The sequence below is a fragment of the Gossypium raimondii genome, chromosome 9, assembly GCF_025698545.1.
Source record: "Gossypium raimondii isolate GPD5lz chromosome 9, ASM2569854v1, whole genome shotgun sequence".
NCBI classification, from domain to species: Eukaryota; Viridiplantae; Streptophyta; class Magnoliopsida; order Malvales; family Malvaceae; genus Gossypium; species Gossypium raimondii.
In genome coordinates this window covers 29,920,089-29,940,197 of record NC_068573.1, presented here as the reverse complement: position 1 = coordinate 29,940,197, position 20,109 = coordinate 29,920,089, and the positions used below count along the sequence as shown (strand labels likewise).

The 20,109-nt window shown below is 34.3% G+C and overlaps 1 protein-coding gene across 1 annotated transcript; it reads right to left on the bottom strand.

The window, feature by feature from the left end:
• Window positions 1-16,261: 16,261 nt before the first annotated feature.
• LOC128032584 (uncharacterized mitochondrial protein AtMg00860-like) lies at window positions 16,262-18,950 on the bottom strand. Its single transcript, XM_052621215.1, has 2 exons — window positions 18,827-18,950; window positions 16,262-16,548 (listed from the first exon to the last, which is right to left on the bottom strand). The coding sequence occupies exons 1-2, from the start codon at window positions 18,948-18,950 to the stop codon at window positions 16,262-16,264; spliced, it is 411 nt and encodes a 136-aa protein (XP_052477175.1).
• Between the last annotated feature and the right edge of the window lie 1,159 nt (window positions 18,951-20,109).

The window sequence follows — 20,109 nt, the reverse complement described above, 5'->3', positions numbered from 1 at the left end:
ATGTTGAGTTTGTGCATGTTAGGGGAATAATGCATTGAATGGATGTATGAATGTTTATTGCATTGTATTGAAAATATTAGGTAAGTATAATTCTTGTTACATGAGCTTACTAAGCACAAAGTGCTTACCTTGTTTCATTTTCGCCTTTTTTGTAGTGTTAAGAGCTCGGAGGCTGGATCTGGTCAGAGACGCATCACACTATCAACCTCAAGATTTTGGTATATAAAGAAACTTTATGTTGGAGTCAATGGCATGTATAAGCTAATAAAGTAAATGTTAATGTGAAATGAATGTAAGGTTAGCCATTGGTATGGCTAACAGATCTTGGTTTTGGTATGTAATGAGGTTATCTTATGGATATGTTGGAATCTATCTTGAAAATATGTCGAAATGGATTGGTTGGTTTAGATTAGTCTTGGTTTAAAATTGCAGGGAAGGTTAGAAATTTATAAAGGGGTTATATTGAGTTCATAAAAAAAAATTTCTTATGGTTTCGATTTAAGATCGGTTTAGTCCCGATGTATGTTTTGGGCTTCAGAGGCCTATCCAAGGGACGTCATGACATGTTTCGATAAATGAATAGTATGTAACTCATAATAATGGAAAATTAATTCGGTAAAATCTGATAATGCCTCGTATCCTATTCTAGCGACGAATATGGGTAGGGGTATTATAGAAAGAGACTGCAAACTAATGATCTTTACTGAAAATCGGGAAAATAGAGTAATTGAAATTGGATAGGGTTGAGAACCTAGTCTAGTTTGGTTGAATTACAACCAACCCATCTGTAACACTCCAAAACTGACCGAGTAAGTCCGACCTAAATCCTGTGTGCCACATTAGCCACCGAAGTGACTTTCCTTCAACCTATCCTCCAACACACCATAGATTCACAATATGGAAGTTGTGCTAAGTTTTACATATTGTAGTGGATTGTCATAACATCATACATATAATGTAGAGCTTATAAAACAAATAGAGGAAGTGTTTGTATATCAATTTACAATATCTTAAGGGTTCGCAAACATCACTCAACATAAGTTTGCATAGCATCAATCTAAGTTCGCATTCAATAATATAGCTTTATAGGCTAACACTTAAAATAGGTTTGGTAAGTAAACAAGCTTCACAATAAAAAGGAATTGTACATGCATAGGTTATGAAACTCTAATAGGGTTCGCATAAACACATGGGTTCACATACATATATGAGTTCACACAATTTACCTAGGTTCGCTAAGTAGTAAAGTGATCTGCCACAATTCATTGTAGCGGATTAACTAGTTTTCATATTTAAGGAGCTTGAATATAAGCAATCTTTTTATGTTTTATTTATTTTTTATATTTTGGTTTCAATTTAATAAAAAGTGTGATTTGAGCCGATTTTAGGACCTTAGGGGCCGAAGGAGGCCTAAGGAAAGACTAACGTATTTGGTGAGTTTGCAGGAGACTATTTGGAGGCATAAGAACTTGAGGTTGGTCGCCATGTTGCAACACCAGAGTTCAATGTCGCAACATAGTGAACAGAAGGCAAAATATCAAGTCTTTCTTTTGTGTCACGACACACCCCTGAAGCTGAGCTTAAGCCAAGCAGACTACCTTTAGTGTCGTTACGTTGATAGTGGATGTAGTGACATTGACCCTGTACATGAAAGCATTAACGAATTGAAGGCGTTTTGGTTTGCACAATGTATTTTAATGTAAAAACATCTGCCAAACTAGGGCTAAGGACTATGGCCAACCTTAACCTTATAAATAAGCTCATTAAAAATTTGAGAAATAATATTTTCTATAACTTAGACTTATCTCTTCTGTTTAGTTTTCAGTTTTTATTTCTTTTTGGACTTAGGATTTTTTTTTCAATTTGTTTTCATTCATGTTATTCAGAGGATTTGATTTGTGGATTCAACGAACGCTTTGTGGATTTCTGTACCTCAATCATTTAATACAATTAGGATTTCTCTTAAACTTTTACTTTTAATTTGTTCTTCATGTTTACTTTATTTATCAAGTTTATACTATTTTTGAGATCCATGAGCAACTAATCCTCTTAATAGGGGATTAGTAATAGGGGATTAGTGAGTCAATGTGTGATTAATTAGTTTCTATGTAGGGCTTCTTAGCAGATCAATTGTGTGATTAATTAGTTTCTATGTAGGGCTTCTTAGCAGATCAATTGTTTGGGATAGGAAGAACTTAAACCCTAGACCTGACAACACTAGAAAGTTATCTAGGTGGGAATTAACCAAAAATTGGTATTGCCTATCCGTGAACCCCTTACCCCAATTCGGTTTGGGCTGTGAGGTGAAGAGATAAGTAGTTCTTGCCGACTCATTAGTTTAGTGGAAGATCGAGATATCCTGTTAGGGTAATGACTAGTTGATTGAGTAGAAACCCAAAATAGGAATTAGTTATGACCATCAAAAAGAGCTAGTCACCCATGCTTAGATTTGGTTGAGTTTACATATTAGTTCTTCATTTTCATTCTTTTATGCATATTTATTTCCTTTATTATAAAAAAAATCCTTTTCACTTTATGTTTATCGTACTATGATTTATTTACAGTACTAATTAGATCTATTTACATTTAAGTTAATATTAATTTAGTACTCGCCTCCCTTGGGTATGATCCTCGGAGTACTCACCTACTTTGTTGTAAAAGCTATATTACAACATGACTCGTATACTTGCGGACATTGACTGCCTCGGACATACTAACGTCCAGAGTATGGATACTACAGTAAAATAGAAAAGTTAGGAGGCGGTATCCGCAAGTTTATAGGTCGAGTTATAACATAGATTTTACAACGAAATAGGTGAGTACTCCGAGGATCGTACCTTAGGGAGGTGAGTACTAAGTCAATCTTAACCTAAAAAATTAAAGATCTAATTAATACTTTAAGTCAGTTATAGTATGAGAGTAAAATAAGAAATATGTTTAGTGTTTGTAAAATAATAAAATAAAATAACATAAAAAAATAAAATTGCAAGAGATAGAGATAGAAAAATTAAAATAGCAGGATCTTCCTATCTTCCTGATCGGCTGTTTAACTCACAGAAATAATGTGCAAGCGTACACTGTCGATGTAAGTATAGTAGATAGATATGAATCTGTCGGATATCAATCCCACGAGGATGATTGTCTTTTGTCTATCAATGTTAGTGCAATAAATAGATAGGAATGAGATAAATTGTGAGAGTAGTTGTCGAAGCAAAAACTTGAAAATAATAAGATAAAATATGATAATGATAAATTGGGATCCCCAACAAGAATATTCAATAGAATACTAAGTGCTCACAAGGTATAAAAGGATAGGTGATTACCGATGCATTGAATTGCAATGAATATCTTACCAAGCTTAACTTCTATATTTAATCTAAGACTTAAACGTGCACATAAGCCACACCATCCGGTGATGGCAATGCAACACTATTAAGAACATGTGGATTAAATTCCTCTAATCCTCAAGCAACTTCTGTTGTCATGCTTGTTAGCTTGAATTGTCGCTACACTTTCTAGTGTCAGTGACCGCAATAGCACTTCCATGCTAAAAAATTCAAACCCAAAGATTAAACAGTAGAAGCAAGATTAAATAAAATAACATTTAACCCAAAAATCATGTATACTTCCGTACAAACATGAAATAGAAAGTAATCACTATCGTTTAGAAAAGAACTATAAAAGAAACAAGTGGAGAATACTATTCCTAGACAATCTCGACTTGAATCTCTCCATTCCCTCTTATGTCACACTCAGGGCTCCTCGCCAAAAGCTAATCTGCATCCCTTTCACGTCGATTCACCCGTAGGAGGCTTAGGCCTCCATAGTCGAAAAGCTTCAAAAGATAGACTGAAGAAGATAATACCCCCCTAAAACCTCTCCCTTCTCCTTTTCACGTGAATATTCATATTTATCCAAATAGCATAAGTGTCCCTTTATCAGAATTATGATGCCTCTGTACGTACAAGTTAGTTGTAGTAGACTGGACAGCTTACACCTTTTTGTTCTTATCGGGATAGCTTTCAGGTGCAGCGAGAATTCTAGGTGCAATTTGGAAATACTCATGTAACGACATCAGTATCAAAACATGACGAATTTAAGTATCAAAACATGACGAAATTAAGGATAAATAGGTTAAGATCCACTGAGTTATAAAATACAATTTATTGAACTGAAAATGCTAAAATATGTGCTAAAGATAACTAAATGGGGACAAATTAACCAATAAGTAGGGAGAAAATATATGCTTCATTAAACTCAATTTTTTTTGAAATGTGGGTGTATTTCCAAACCCCATATGCATTCCCCCAAACTTAAAGTTGCATTGTCCCTAATGCATTAGCATTAAAATGCAATGGCAATAAAAATGCAACGACAATGTGCACTAACAAAATGAAAATTACAACTACATGAAATGCATGAATACTACAATTAAAACTTAAAATAAACTAACTCAGTTTTCCTCAGCCATCAATGTGGCTGCACAATGTTTCTTCTTCCTCATCTTTTTCTCCTCATTCTTGCACTTTTTGTCGTTGGAGCTCTTTCTCTTCTTTTCTTTGGGCTTCACACGGTCCTCGGATTACTCCTCAGTTTTTGGCACTACCCCGGTATCATCGGATGCTTCTTGTGTAGGAGGGGTCACCTTGAGTGGTTTTGTATAGACCACTATCGCCAATGAGTTTTGGTGCTTCTCATTGGTTACCTCCACAGCTTTTGCTGGTCTAGCTCTATCTCGCTCTAGATTATCTGTAGTTGCACCCAAAAACTCATATGCATTGACAATGTTCTCCGCAGATTATTTCTCATCAACTTCTTTTCAATATTTTCTTCCTCGACCTTCTCGTTCACAACTATAACCCAGATTTCCTCCTCTCCCACATCAACTTCCTCCTCAACAGCTCTTGACCAGGATTTAAGTTGCCCTCGACCAAGCTATCAGTCCTTCGCATGCACTCCTCAATGTCCCTTGAGTCATCTTCTTTCTCATCCTCAAAGACGTGCATAATGGGAGGGGATTCTATTGATCTGTCTCTGTCTTTTAAGTCATCTTCCTCGGATGAGAGTTCATAATATCAAATGATTGGTGGGAACATTGGAAATTTTGGGAGTGGGGTTGGGCTTAACTAACTTAATGCAGCTAGAATAGAGTTGTTACTGGCCTTGGTATAAGAGCAGAACAAATTTTGTGATCTATCCATATCCTCTATTGTAGCGACAAGCCTGATTTGCTGATGGAATTGACCAACTTCTCGATATCCTACATTTTGCCCAAAAATAATGTCTCTGCAGTCAGGTTTGTTCCATTACTTTCTGCCTTGGTTTTGCCCTTTCTTATCTTGCTTGTCTCTGTTTCCTTCATTGTTAGTGTATCTTTGCCACGGGTCATTCTATAAATAGAGGCTTAATTTATCGGGCCTTTATTCCCTAGGACCGCTTTATCATCACGAGGCACGATCCTTTTTTGCTGGTACAGTAGCATCACCACGATGGGAAAACCAAAATTCCAGTTTGCCTTGCAGCGCAATCACTAATTTCTTGGTGGAGTATTATGCTGAAATTAATCTTTCTACCCTTGATAATTGAATGTATTAGGCACATTTTATCGAGGTTGACTGTGGTGCTGTGAGTAGAAGGTAGTAGCCCGTAGTTGACAAAATGAAACCAAATTTTGCTTTGCAGTGTCAGGAAGCAGCGGTGCATCGTATAATTCTTTTGATGTGAACCCGTCCATAATGCTCTTTCGACACATAAATCCTTCACCAGCAGGTCCCTTTTGTCGTCTATGATATCCTCAATAAACTCAAAGTGTTCATCTACATCTACTTTAGTGTTGTACAGCTTATTGATTCTTTTAGCATCCCATGGGATTAAACCTTCTTGAACAAATATAAACTCTAACTCATGGTCATAAAGGTTAGTGTAAAACTCACATACCAATGAAGGAGAGTAGCTTTCAGGATGAGTGCAAAAAGTCTTCCACTTCGGCTTAGAGATGGTTTTGTTGACTTGCTTGCCCAAGTCTTGTTGTTACGAAAGGAGAATGCCCTATTCTGGGCGAAAGTATCACTTCAAAATGTTATCTTGAAATCGGTCCTTGGCTACTTTCGTTAAAAAGATCATCAACTTTTTTTTTCTTTGCTGGCATAGAGGATTTCGATTCACGAACTACAGTTGCAGAGGATGAGTGTTCTTTAATAGGCTTGGTGGCTTTCTTGACTGATCCTCTTGTTCTTGCCATATTTTGTTTGTTTTGTGATGTGGAGATGGTTTAAAGTTGTAAAGGTACGAGCTTGGGGAAGAGAAAGTGAATAAAAATGGTTACGATGTATGTGGTATAGTCGGCACAACGAAGGGGGTTTATAGTGAGTGAAAGAAGAAGATGGAAATGCGTGATTTTTTTATGTAAAGAGATATAAAGCTGGAGAGAATAAATGTGTCAAATGGGAATTTCAGCCGTTTAGATAAACCAGATGGCTAAGTCACTTTTAATCAAACGGTGGGATCTGAAAGTTTTGATCTGCCCTTCATTCGTGGTGAGTCATACGTGACAGTATAATAATATGAACTGCGTTGACAATAAAACCCAAGTGCGTTGACAATGGTATCTAATTGTTTTGAAAAAAAAGAAGTAAAACAAACTTGAATAGAAACAAAAATAAAATAAAATTACATAATAATAATTTCATAAAAATAAAAAATTTTCAACCAATTTAATGGTCTATGCCTGTTTTTGATCAATATTCCCAAAATAATGTTTCAATCGCTGGCCACTCACTTTGAACTGGTATCCATCATGTAAATCTCTGATTGTGACTACACCATATGGAAATGCTTTGACAACTTCCAACGGTCTAGACCGACGAGTGCGCAATTTACCCGGGTGTAGTTTCAGTCTAGAATTGAAGAATAAAACTTGTTGACCAGCAATAAATTTTCGCTACTAAATAATTTTGTCATTCCATCGTTTGGTCTTTTCCTTGTAAATTGCAGCGTTTTCATAGACATTTCGCCTAATCTCCTCTAGTTTAGTGATATCCAATAGCCTTTTCTTTCCAGCAGCTTCATAGTCCATGGTCACTTGCTTAATTGCCCACATTGCTTTGTGCTCCAGTTCAACTGGCAAGTGACATGCTTTCCCAAAAACCAATTGATACGGCGACATCCCTTATGGAGTTTTGTATGCTGTCCGCAATGCCCATAAAACATCATCTAGTCTGGAAGACAAATCTTTCCTCAAAGGGTTCACAACCTTCTTAAGAATGTTTTTAATTTGTCGATTTGATATTTCGGCTTGTCCATTAGTTTGTAGATAATAAGTAGTAGTCATTCTATGATTAACTCCATATCTCTTCAGTGCGACTACCACTTGGTTGTAATGAAAGTGTGTACCCTGATCATTAATCAATGCCTTTGGTGTGCTAAAGCGGGTGAGTATATGCTTGTGAAAAAAATATTAAGCACTGTCTTTGCATCATCCTTTGGGACTGCAATAGTTTCAACCCACTTCGAGATGTAGCCAACAGCTACTAATATATAAAGATTTCCAAATGAACTTGGAAATGGTCCCATAAAATCCATACCCCAAACATCGAATAATTCAACCTCTATAATTGGTTGCTGCTGTAACACCCCTTACCCGAGACCATTGCCGGAGTCGAGCACGAGGCGTTACCTGACTTAACTTACTAGTTTCGAGCATAAAAAATTGCTTTTAAAATTAATTCACGCACGTTCAATCAATATGCCCCTAAAAAGGACCCTTGAGACCCTAAAACATGGAACAAAAATGGTTCGGGTCAAAGCCGAGAACATTAAAAATTTTCCGAATACTCAAATAAAATAAAATAATTTATTGCACTATTCATAATAAAACTGTCCACTTGCATGACAGTCACTAATCTAATTATAACTCGAGTTACAAAACTCAAACCTTAGATCCGTAAACGTTTCCTAAAACTAGACTCTTATATCTTCTTATCATAAAATTTCCAGAATTTTTGGGTTAGCCAAATAGTACAGTTAATTCATTAAAGTCTCCCATGTTTCACTGTGTAACGGTTCTGACCTCTATTCACTAGAAATCAATTATCTCATTGTACGAGCTTCATATGGTGCTTTTTCTCATTTCTATTGAAAATAGACTCACTAAGGAATCTAGAAATATAAATTATGACTCATAATTCTTTCTGTACAATTTTTAATGATTTCCTAAAGTCAGAACAGGGGACTTCAAAAACCGTTCTGACCCTGTCTCACTAAAATTCAAATATTACGAAATATAAAATCCCTTTTGCCTACACCATTTATTTCATGTGAAAATAGACTTGATAAGTTTTAATTCTATATCTCATTCACTCTCTAATTCCATTTCTACCATCCTTGGTGATTTTTCAAAATCATGTCAATGTTGCTCTCCAAAAACTGTTCCATTGCAAATTTTTACTCTTTTATAATTTCTTTGTATTAACTATCATTTAGGCATACATAACACCAAAACATGTTCTTAAATAGTCATTTCAATAACTAATCATTATCGAGTATTTACATGTTATTCATTAGCCATATCATAAGGACGCACACAAAAAATGACTAAGTCTCTATACATGCCATAACTTAAAACGTTTCGAATCACAAAATACCGAGATGGTCTGTTGATAGTGTTAAACGATCTCCGACACCCTTACAATTCCCGAATTGGCTTAGTGATACTATAAAAAGAAAGAAAATGAAGGGGGTAAGCATAAAGCTTAGTAAGTTTACAAGCAAATAAATAACAAAATTTATCATAAATAATTATACTCATAAATTATCATCAAGTATCATGATCTTTACTTTCTTCTTTACTTACTCTCTTACTTGTTTACTTACTTGCTTACTTAAATAACTCATGATTATAAGTTACTCCTCCCTTGCTGAAATTTTTTTCTCGACTGATAACTGAGATATTCTTAACCTTTATAACTCACCTAAATCTATTTATTATGCTTTTACCTGAACTTTCATGTAACATAGTCTATTTACTAGCCCGTTGAACCACTTGGAATACTAAGGATACTCGGGTCTCCTATCTGATAATAACATGCCAAAGCCATGTCCCAGACATGGTCTTACATGGGATGTTTCCTGTACTGGAAATGCCATATCCCAGATATGGTCTTACATGAGAGTTCTCATATCAGTGCCCATGCCATGTCCTAAACATGGTCTTACGGGGGACCTCTCATCTCGGTACCAACGCCATGTCCCAGACATGGTCTTACCTGGGACCTCTAATAACCTCAATAATGCCAATGCCATGTCCCAGACATGGTCTTACATGGGGTCTCATCCCCCTAATGTCATGACATATGTATCTGATACATTCCTAATGTTTCAACGGGACTTTTTAACACTGATTCTTTATCATCTCACACTTGAGTCAACATTAAATAATTTCTTGAAATAAGTACATAATTGATGAAATGTAACAGCATTAATAATAATTATTGAAATAGTGCATTTATTTACCGTAAACATACCTCGGTACAAAATATGATCAAATATAGCAACTTAATCCTCAACCTTTTTCTTTCCCCAGTCCAACTGTGGATTTCGTTCCTCTTGATCTATAATAGTAAATTTAGCTTATTTAATACTCACATTCATCAAAACAGTCCTTGACTCAAACTTTGGAAAAATTATGATTTTGCCCCTAAACTTTTGCATATTTACACTTTTTCCCCAAAGCTCGGAAATTAAAATTCATCCCTTATTTTTATGTTTTATGATATGCTGAACATCTTTTCCTTCTATGGCAACATCAAATTCCCACTCTAACATTTACTTATGAACATTAGGTATTTTTACCGATTATGTCGTTTTACTCGTTTTCACTTAAAATCGCCTAGCAAAAGTTGTTTAACATAATTTAAAACTTCATATTCCACTATAAAACATCAAAATAAACACATTTCATGTATAGGTATTTTTCCAAATATAAACCCTAACATGAATTAATGGTAGAATAAGCTAAACTGAGCTACGTGGACTCCAAAAACGTAGAAAAAATTAAAAACAGGGCTTGGATGCACTTACTATAAGCTTGAGAAGGTGAAAAAACCCTAGCTATGGAGTCCCTTGAAGTTTCGGCCCTTATGGAAGAAGATGAGCACATTTTGCCATCTTTTTCCCTTTTAATTCTTTTTATTACCAAATGACGAAAATGCCCTTCATTAAAACTTTAGTTATTTTTATCTATGCATGCCCATTTTTGTCCATGAAAATATAATGGTCTAATTACCATTTAAGGACCTCAACTTCAATTATGCACTTCTATTAAATCCTTTATCATCTAAAGCTCATATTTACCCATGAATTTTTGGTTTAGCCAATAAGTACAGTTAATTCTTCAAAGTCGTCCCTGTTCTACTGTCTGACAGTTCTGACCTTTCTTCTCTAAAAATTAATTATATCTTAGTACGAAATTTGGATGATGTTCCCATTTGTTTCTATTGAAAATAGACTCATTAATAATTTTAATCATATAAATTCTAACCCATAATTATTTTTATACAATTTTTAATGATTTTCCAAAGTCAGAACAAGGGATTCCGAAATCATTCTGACCTTATCTTACAAAAATTCAAATATCTCATAATATGAGATTCTTTTGATTACACCGTTTATTCTATGTGAAACTAGATCAATAACCTCTAATTTCATGTCTTATTCAACCTCTAATGCGATTTCCACAATTTTTGGTTATTTTTCAAAGTTATACAACTGCTGTTGTCCAAAACTGTTTTATTGCAAATTTTACTCTTTCATGATTTCTTTGTATTAACATTTATTTCGACACACATAACACCAAAGCATATCCATAACTAGCCACTCCAATAGCTAATCATTATCATATATTCACATGTCATTTATTGGCCAATCTCACCTATACACCAACAACAAAGACTTAAACATATCATGTCTCAATTTAATTTGGCCTAAAAGCCTCACACATTCATCAATCAAATTTACCACATATTTATACCTCATAAGTATAGACTTATAATCACAAGGTCGTCACAAGATCATTCTCATAAGTATGACTTACTCATTTACATTCTTTCCAAAATGTCCAATATGCATCGAGTTCATTACTCATGAATTTTTCGTACATACCTGTATCCTTTCAACATGATCATACCTTGTCTTTTCTTTGACATGATCTTTGGATTACCCGTTGAACCCCTTGGAACACTAAGGGTACTTGGGAAAACTCGTACATAATGTATCGTACCAATGCCATGTCCCAGACATGGTCTTACATGGAAATCTCGTATCGATGACAATAGCCCAGCTATGGTCTTACACGAAATGTCAAATTGATGCCAATAGCTCAACTATGGTCTTACATGAAATCACACCTCGGAAGTCCTAATATCATGACATCAATATCCAATACATTTACTAAGGTTCATTCGGAGCTTTCGACTTCGAAATTAAATCAATTCATGCACGAAATCAGTCATCCAATGCCCAAATCAATTCAGAAATATATATCCATATACGAATCAAATTCGGCAATGTATATCTACATACAAATCAATTCGGCAATGTATATCCATATACAAATCAAATTTGACAATGTATAACCATATATAAATCAAATTCGGCAATGTATATCTATATACAAATCAAATTCGGCAATGTATAAAATATATACTTTTAAATTCAAAAATATTTATTTACTTATGAACTTACCTCGTACGGAAATAAACGGATCAGATCAACTACTCGTCAACTTTTAATTTCTCCTGATCTAAATCCGATTTCTTTCTTTCTTGATCTATATGAATTCAAATTTAACTCATTTAATCACCTATTCATTCAATTTCATCCAAAAATACCTATTTGGACATTTTTGCACTTTAGCCCCTAAAGTTTCACATTTATTCAATTTAGTCTTTATTTCAAAAATTCACAAAATTCACACAATTCAATATAACCCAAGCTAAGCCGAATTACTATAGTGCCCCCAGTAGCCCAAAACTTTCATTACTTCACATTTCAACCACTCAATTCGCATATTTCACAATTTAATCCCTATTTGACATTTTTGTCAAAAATCACTTTACAAAACATATTAATCTATCAACAATTATTCATTTTCCATCATCAACATTCAAAAACATCAAGCTATCATCAATGGAAACTCACAAATTCATCAACCAATTCAAAAATTAGGGCATGGGCTAGCTAGAACACGAAACAACAATTTCAAAAACATAGAAATAATTAAAAACGGGACAAAATATCTTACCAATCAAGCAAAATAAGCATGGCTGAACCCCAGCTATGGTTTCTCTATGTTAGAATCGGTTGAAGTGTTTTTGTTAAGAAGATGGACATATAATTCTCATGTTATTTTATCATTATTAATTAGTTTACCTTTATAACCTTATAAAATATTACTAATTTAAAAAATGCCAAGCCAACACATTCCACTATCACCATTTATGGTCTAATTACCATATAAGGACTTAAACTTTAATGTTGTATAGCTATTAGACACTTTTAGCTTATAGAACACAACTTTTACTCTTTACATGATTTAGTCCTTTTTACCGAATTAAGCATTCGAACAGTAAAATTTCTTTACGTAACTTTCACACATATATAATCACATGCTATAAATACAAAAAATAATATTAAAATAATTTTTCTCGTCAGATTTGTGGTCCCAAAACTACTATTCTGACTAGACCCAAAATCGGGCTATTACTGTCTTAACCATGATGTTGCTAGAATTTAACCTTGCTCAGATACCATGAAAGTTTTCAAGAGAGCTTTTAATAAAACTGTTATATTTTTTATTAGCTAAAGAACTGAATTTAAATAGAGAAAAAGGTCGTAATCCTAATTGGGAAAATAATTCCCTTATTCTAATAGACTACTAAAAGATAAAATAAAATATTTCTAGAATATAAATAAAACTTATCTACCTAAATAAGATTTATCTACCTAAATAAATTTAAAACATATACATATTTCAACAGTATGTGGTTATTGAGGACATGTTGAGCATGTCGAATAAATGTGAAAAGTATTGAAATGTGATTGTGTATGAATTTGTATGACATATTGCATGTGCATTGGGATGGGATTTTGTGGTTGACGGAGGAGTTCCGTGGAGTACCAGTGACATAATAAGTTCACATCTATTTTTAGTCAGTGCACTGCATTTGAGGTACCGAGGGCATTGGCAATTATATCGCATTATTAAGTTGGCAGTTTCACTGCATTATTGATTATTGGTGGTTTTACCGCATCGAGCATTGCTCACATACGTTGGAGTTTGGCAGACAGGTTCTAGGGAACTCGTGGTGTGTAGCGGATGGTATGGGTAGGATCTCACATGTGCATTTTTCACGATCATGTGCATTTGAAAATTATTACTATCAATGGTTGATTGTGCTATTGGTACCTCTATGAAATTGCATGTATGAATGCTTAATAATCGTTTAGACTCACACTGAGCTTGGTAAGCTCCCCCATTATCTCAACTTCTCAGGTAATGATCGAACTTAGGATCAAAATTGGCATGTGGATATACGACATACTTTGGACTTTACTTCGTCATATTATTTTAACTTAATTATATTTTAGGTTATATTATTATTATTATTATTTGGTTTTGGATTGTAAAGTTTCTTAAAACTATGGTTTGGGACTGTTCGAGATTAAATTAGTGATATTTTAGGTTTTTAACTATCATATTATTTTAACTTAATTATATTTTAGGTTATATTATTATTATTTGGTTTTTTAACCTAGCCTAGGTGTTTAATGTGGCCTTCCCGATTCGACAATAACGTCTAGGCTAGGTTTGGGAGGTTACAAACCAATTTGAGCTTTAAAACATAAACAACAATGGCTGAATGGTGCTAATCTTCCTTCTTAATTTTCGGCATGGAAAGAAAAACATAAAGCTTCCCTTTATTTATTTTTCTCTTTCCACTAAGCTATTTGTTTTCTAATTTTTATCCTTTCATTTCATTATTATCTAATATTAATAATTTAACTTATGTTTTATTATAATAATAAAACATATAACATATTTTAATCCAAGCTATCCACTAACTAGATCAACGGTTTATTTACCTAATAAGCCCCTTGTTAGATGTTCACTTATGATTTAATTAAAAATTCAACTTTTAACACTTATTCAATTAAATCCCTTTACCTAAGAAAAACTCTAATTCAATAAAATTACCTAACCAAAATTTAATTTACTTCTAACATAACTCCGTGAATATTTAATAAAAATATTTACAAGCTCGGTTTATGGAAATGAGACTCCGAAAATATGCTTCCCGACACAAATGACTTTCGGGTTGTTACAATTCTCTCCCCCTTAATAAATTTCGTCCCCGAAATTTACCTGAAAATAGGTGAGGATATTGATATCTCATCGTTTCTTCTGACTCCCAAGTTGCTTCTTCGATGCTCTGACTACACCAATAAACTTTCACAAGAGGAATATGTTTGTTATGCAACTCCTTCACCTCACGAGCTAAAATTTCAACCAGTTTTTCTTTGTAAAATAAATCAGGCTGAATTTCTATATCTTCTATTGAAATACTGTGAGACGGATTCGAATGATATCTCCAAAGCATGGACACGTAGAAAACATCGTGCATTTTCTGCAATTCTAAAAGCAATACCAACCTATAAGCAATAGGTCCAATTCTTTCAATAAGTTCATACAGTCCTATAAAACGATGACTCAATTTCCCTTTTCGACCAAATCACAAAAATTTCTTCCACAGTGAAATCTTTAAAAATACTTTATCACCTATAGCAAAATCAATGTCTCGTCGCTTCAAATCTGTATAAGATTTTTGTCTATTGGAAGTTGCTTTCAATCTATCTCGAATCACTTTAACCATATTTTCCATTTCTTGGATTAATTCCAGTCCAACTACTTTCTTCTCACTTAATTCTGATAAGCAGACAAGGGTTTGACATCTGCGACCATATAAGGCTTCATACAGAGCCATTTGAATACTCGATTAGAACCTATTATTATACAAAAACTCAGCCAACGGTAAATAATGTTCCCAATCTGAATCAAAATCAATTACACAGGCTCGAAGCATTTCTTCTAAAATCTGAATAACACGCTCAGATTGCCCATCCGTTTGCGGATAAAAAGTCGTGCTAAAATTGAGTCTTGTACTGAGTGATTCATGCAACCGTTTCCAAAATCTCGAAGTGAATCAGGGATCCCGATCAACGATAATTGACATAGGTATGCCATGCAATCTAACAATCTCCTAAATGTAAATCTGAGCAAGTTTCAGAAGTGACCAATTGGTTCTGACTGTAATAAAATGGGCCAATTTCGTAAGTCAATCAACTATCTCCCAAACAACAATTTTCTTTCCCCGGGACAATGGTAATCTTGTCATGAAATATATTGTTATGCGCTCCCATTTCCATTCAGTAATAGAAATAGATTGAAGTAATCTTGTGGGGACTTGATGTTCCACCTTAACCCGTTGACAGGTTAGACATCTAGCTACAAATTCAACAATTTCCCTTTTCATGTCAAGCCACTAGTATAACTCTTGAAGGTCGCGATACATCTTCGTTTCACTAGGGTGTAAAGCAAAATGGCTCTCATGAGATTCACCAAGTATCAATTCTTTTAACTCAGCAACATTTGGAATACAAATTCGATTACGAAATCGCAGACAATCACAATCATCAATGCTAAAATTTCCAATTGAGCCGTCTTGAGCCATTTTTCTCTTTTCAGCCAACTTGTTATCCACTAACTGTGCTTCTCTAATCTGATCAAATAACACTGGTTTGACTTTCAACTCAGCAAGTAAACTACCGTCACTATTAATATTGAGTTGAGCAAACATCGCTCGCAGTTCAACTACAGCTTTTTTCTCAACGTATCCGTAATGACATTAGCTTTACCAGGGTGGTAATCTATAACACAATCATAATCTTTCAATAGCTCAACCCAACGAAGTTATCTTAAATTCAACTCTTTTTGAGTTAAGAGATATTTAAAACTTTTTTATCAGTGAATATATGACAGTTTTCACCGTACAGGTAATACCTCCAAATCTTTAGAGCAAAAACTATAGCAGCAAACATTAAATCATGTATCAAATAATTGCATTCGTGCGTTTTTAACTACCGAGACACATATGCAATAACCTTCGCTTCTTACATCAAGACGTAACCCAAAAAACTCAATGAGGCATCACTGTAAACCACCAAGTCTTTTTCCTGATTTCGGTAAAGTTAAAACTGGTGCTTCAATCAACATTTGTTTCAGTTTCCCAAAACTTTCTTGGCACTGCTCGTTCCGAACAAACTGTACGTTCTTTTGCAACAACTTTGTCATCGGTAAGGCTATCTTAGAAAATCCATTAACAAATCTTTGGTAATAACCAGCTAAACCAAGAAAACTATGGGCTTCTGACACATTCCTCAATGCTTTCCACTGAATTATGGCTTCAATCTTTTTTGGATCAATACGGATCTCGTCTGCAGAAATGACATGACCCAGAAGTACTACTTCTGATAGCCAAAATTCACATTTACTAAGTTTCTTGTAGAGTTTTTTTTCTCACAACACTTGTAAAACAATACGTAAATGTTGTTCTGTTCAGCTTCTGATTTTGAATAGATCAAAATATTATCAATAAAAACTACCAAGAACTGATCCAGGTGGGGCTAAAAGATGCGGTTCATGAGATCCATAAATGCCATAGGAGCATTCGTCAATCCTAAGGGCATCATTAAAAATTTGTAGTGGTCATAACGACGGCAGTTTTCGGTACGTCACTATCTTTCACTTTCAACTGATAATAACCTGATCTTAAATCAATCTTAGAAAAGACTAAAGCTCTCTTTAGCTGATCAAACAAATCATCGATACGAGGAAGAGGGTACCAATTCTTAATTATCAACTTATTCAATTGACGATAGTTAATACAAACTCGAATTGAACCATCTTTGTTTTTAATGAACAAAACTGGAGCTCCCCAGGGCGATATACTAGGACGTATAAAGCTGCGGTCCAGTAAATCTTGTAGTTGAATTTTCAATTCCTTTAGTTCAACCGGTGCCATACGATAAGGGGGTGTTGACACCGGAGTTATACCAGAGAATACTTAAATTGTGAATTCAACCTCCCGATTAGGTGGTAATCCCGAGAATTCCTTAAGAAACACATCAGAAAATTCACAAACAGTTTGAATATTAATGTTTTGCTATCCTAGTCATTGAATTTATAACATAAGCTGGAAAACTTCACAACCTAATTGCAATAATTTATCAACTTGGATCAAAAAAATAATTTGAGTTAAACCACTCGTTTTAACGTCATTAACTTTAATAATCTTACTATTTGAATCTTGGACTAAAATTTTTTCTTCCAATAGTCGAGAACTACTCTGTGTTCAGTTAGCCAGTTCATACCCAGTATTGTGTCAAAATCACCAAAAGGCATGATTAATAAGTCTACTGAAAATGTCAAATTTTGAATTTTCAGTGGACATCGTTTACAGACCTGATTAACTAACAATGTTTCGCCCAACGGACATGATACAAACATGGCTACTTTTGACAACTCAGATTTCATACTCCCAGATTTCACTAGGTCGGTATTAACATACGAATGGGAATAACCAAGATCAATCAAACTATAAACAGGTGTAGAGAAGAACAAAAAAAATTCCTGCTACAACATTGGTAGCATCTCCTTATCACGTGTCTGCACAACATAAGAACGAGCTAGCGCTCTGGCCTCAAGCTGATGAGTGATTGCTTTCCTTTATTTTTTCGGTCCACCTCTCGTAACTAATCCATCTCTACTCATCCCTTGACCCTTAACTATAGAGGTGGTTCTCTGTGTGTCATCAGGTGTATTATTTTCATTCTTCAGACACTCACGAGTGAAATGCTCCAACGATCCATAACGGTAATAACCCTTTGTCAATTTCTAACATTTTCCCCAGTGCTTCTTACCACAATGTTCGCAGATCGGCATTTAAGAAATTGTAGGTTGCAAGTATCGTATTCTATTCAATGTCGCCGATCTTGCAACTGTCGTTCCAAAATCTCAAGACCCTTTGCTTTTCTTTGGTACTAAATATGAACTAGGAGTCCTAAAATGCTTTCTCGTAACACGAGAAGGTTCAAATTTCTTACATAATCCCAAGGGTTGTTTTAGCATTTTGCCCATTCAGACAGATCATCGAATCCCTTACTTTTTAATGCTACTAGCTGAGTTCAAATTTCATCTCGCATTTCCCGCAAGAAAGACTTACAACTTGCTTATTCGGTAGGGATAAGTTCCATAGCATACTTGCTAAGATAGACATATTATCATTCATAATCTACCATAGATGAATCTTCTTGCTTCAACAAAAAAAATTCCTATTTTTGATCCTCGAGATATAGTTCCCTGACATATTTCTTTTGAAATTTCGCTTGAAAGAATTTGCAATCTATAGCCTCTGTAGGAACATGTCGCGTGATGATTTGCCACCATGTGTAAGCTTCTCCTCCGGAAGTACATTCAAGTTGTTAAAGAACTCGAGTAGTTAATTCCAGCTACATTTCAACCATTGATGAATCAACACCTTTTAATCCCGCAAATTCTATAGCATCGTATCTCCTCAATTCTTTATAGGAGCTCGTTTAATCATATGTGCGGGTATTACCGGAGAAGTGACTCCCACTACCCTTTGAAAAGCTTTCGCAATGACTCGTAATATATTAGTATCATTTTGTCCTTCATTAGTGCCTATTTTAGCACCTGGTTGTTGATCACCATCAAACTGAATACTCGGTGTTACTAACTCAGTTTCATCAAATTCCTCAATAGAATCATCACCAATATGAATTCCTTGGTCCACTACATTATTAGCATCTTCTGACATCTTTTAACTATAAGATAGGGATAATATTAATCAACATCCAATCCCGACTCAAATTCAATTCAACTTTGGCATGTACTTCTAGACTCAATTTTAAGCTCGATTTAGTTCGAGAATCGATTAAACCTATAGCTTTGATACCACTAAATGTAATATCCCTAACCAATCTTTGTCGCCAGATTAGGGTCATGGAGTATTACGATAACATTTCTAACATTAAACGCCACTTACAAATAAATATTGAATTATAATTACAATTTATCAAATCACAATCCATTCACAATAAAAATACGTTTATGGGCCTTAAACTGAGTTTACGGGGCCCTAAAAAATGTATTGGAAACATTTTGGGGTTAATTCAAAACAAAACGGAAAATTTAGGAAAAAAGTTGAAAATTTTGAAAATATGAGACACACGGCCATGTGGCAGCCTGTGTCCCAGGCCATGTGTACCAAAATTTACTTAAAAAATAAGGAAATAATCACGCATAACTTGGTTAACAATTCAAGCCTAAAACCATACTCTAAACATCATCAAATACTCTTCAAAACAACTCAAAACATGCCAATTTCATACAACCTAGGTGCCTAACCAATGTGACCTCATTGGTACCACATTCTAATCAACATATACAAAAGCATTTAACCTTGATCAAATCATACATTCATCTTACATCACAATTAAGTTATCATCAAATTTAATTACTCTATCCTACCATATAAAAAACCAACCAAAATGACCAAATTCATTTACATCTAAAGAGCCAATTCTATAGGATCTAAAACATCAACCATATGCAACATCTTTCACCCAAAAATACACAAACATACACCTAAAGATCATTAACCACCAATCCAATTTATCTCATTCAATATCACTTAACATATAACATATGCATTCAAAAGAGTCAATTTAATAAAAACATACTTATATTAACCGCATCTATATATATACAAGCATTTACTTTTAAGGCAAAATATAATTCAAAGCTTATATGGCAACACCCAAAACAAATAACCTATACTAAATTCAACTATATACCAAAAAACCATTTCCCAAAAATTTATCACCCTAGGTACATGCCAAGACACAACAAAAAGAAATATATCACTAACGTTGAGTTTAGGATTTGTTGTTGGATGCTGAGTCAATAGTCAAAAT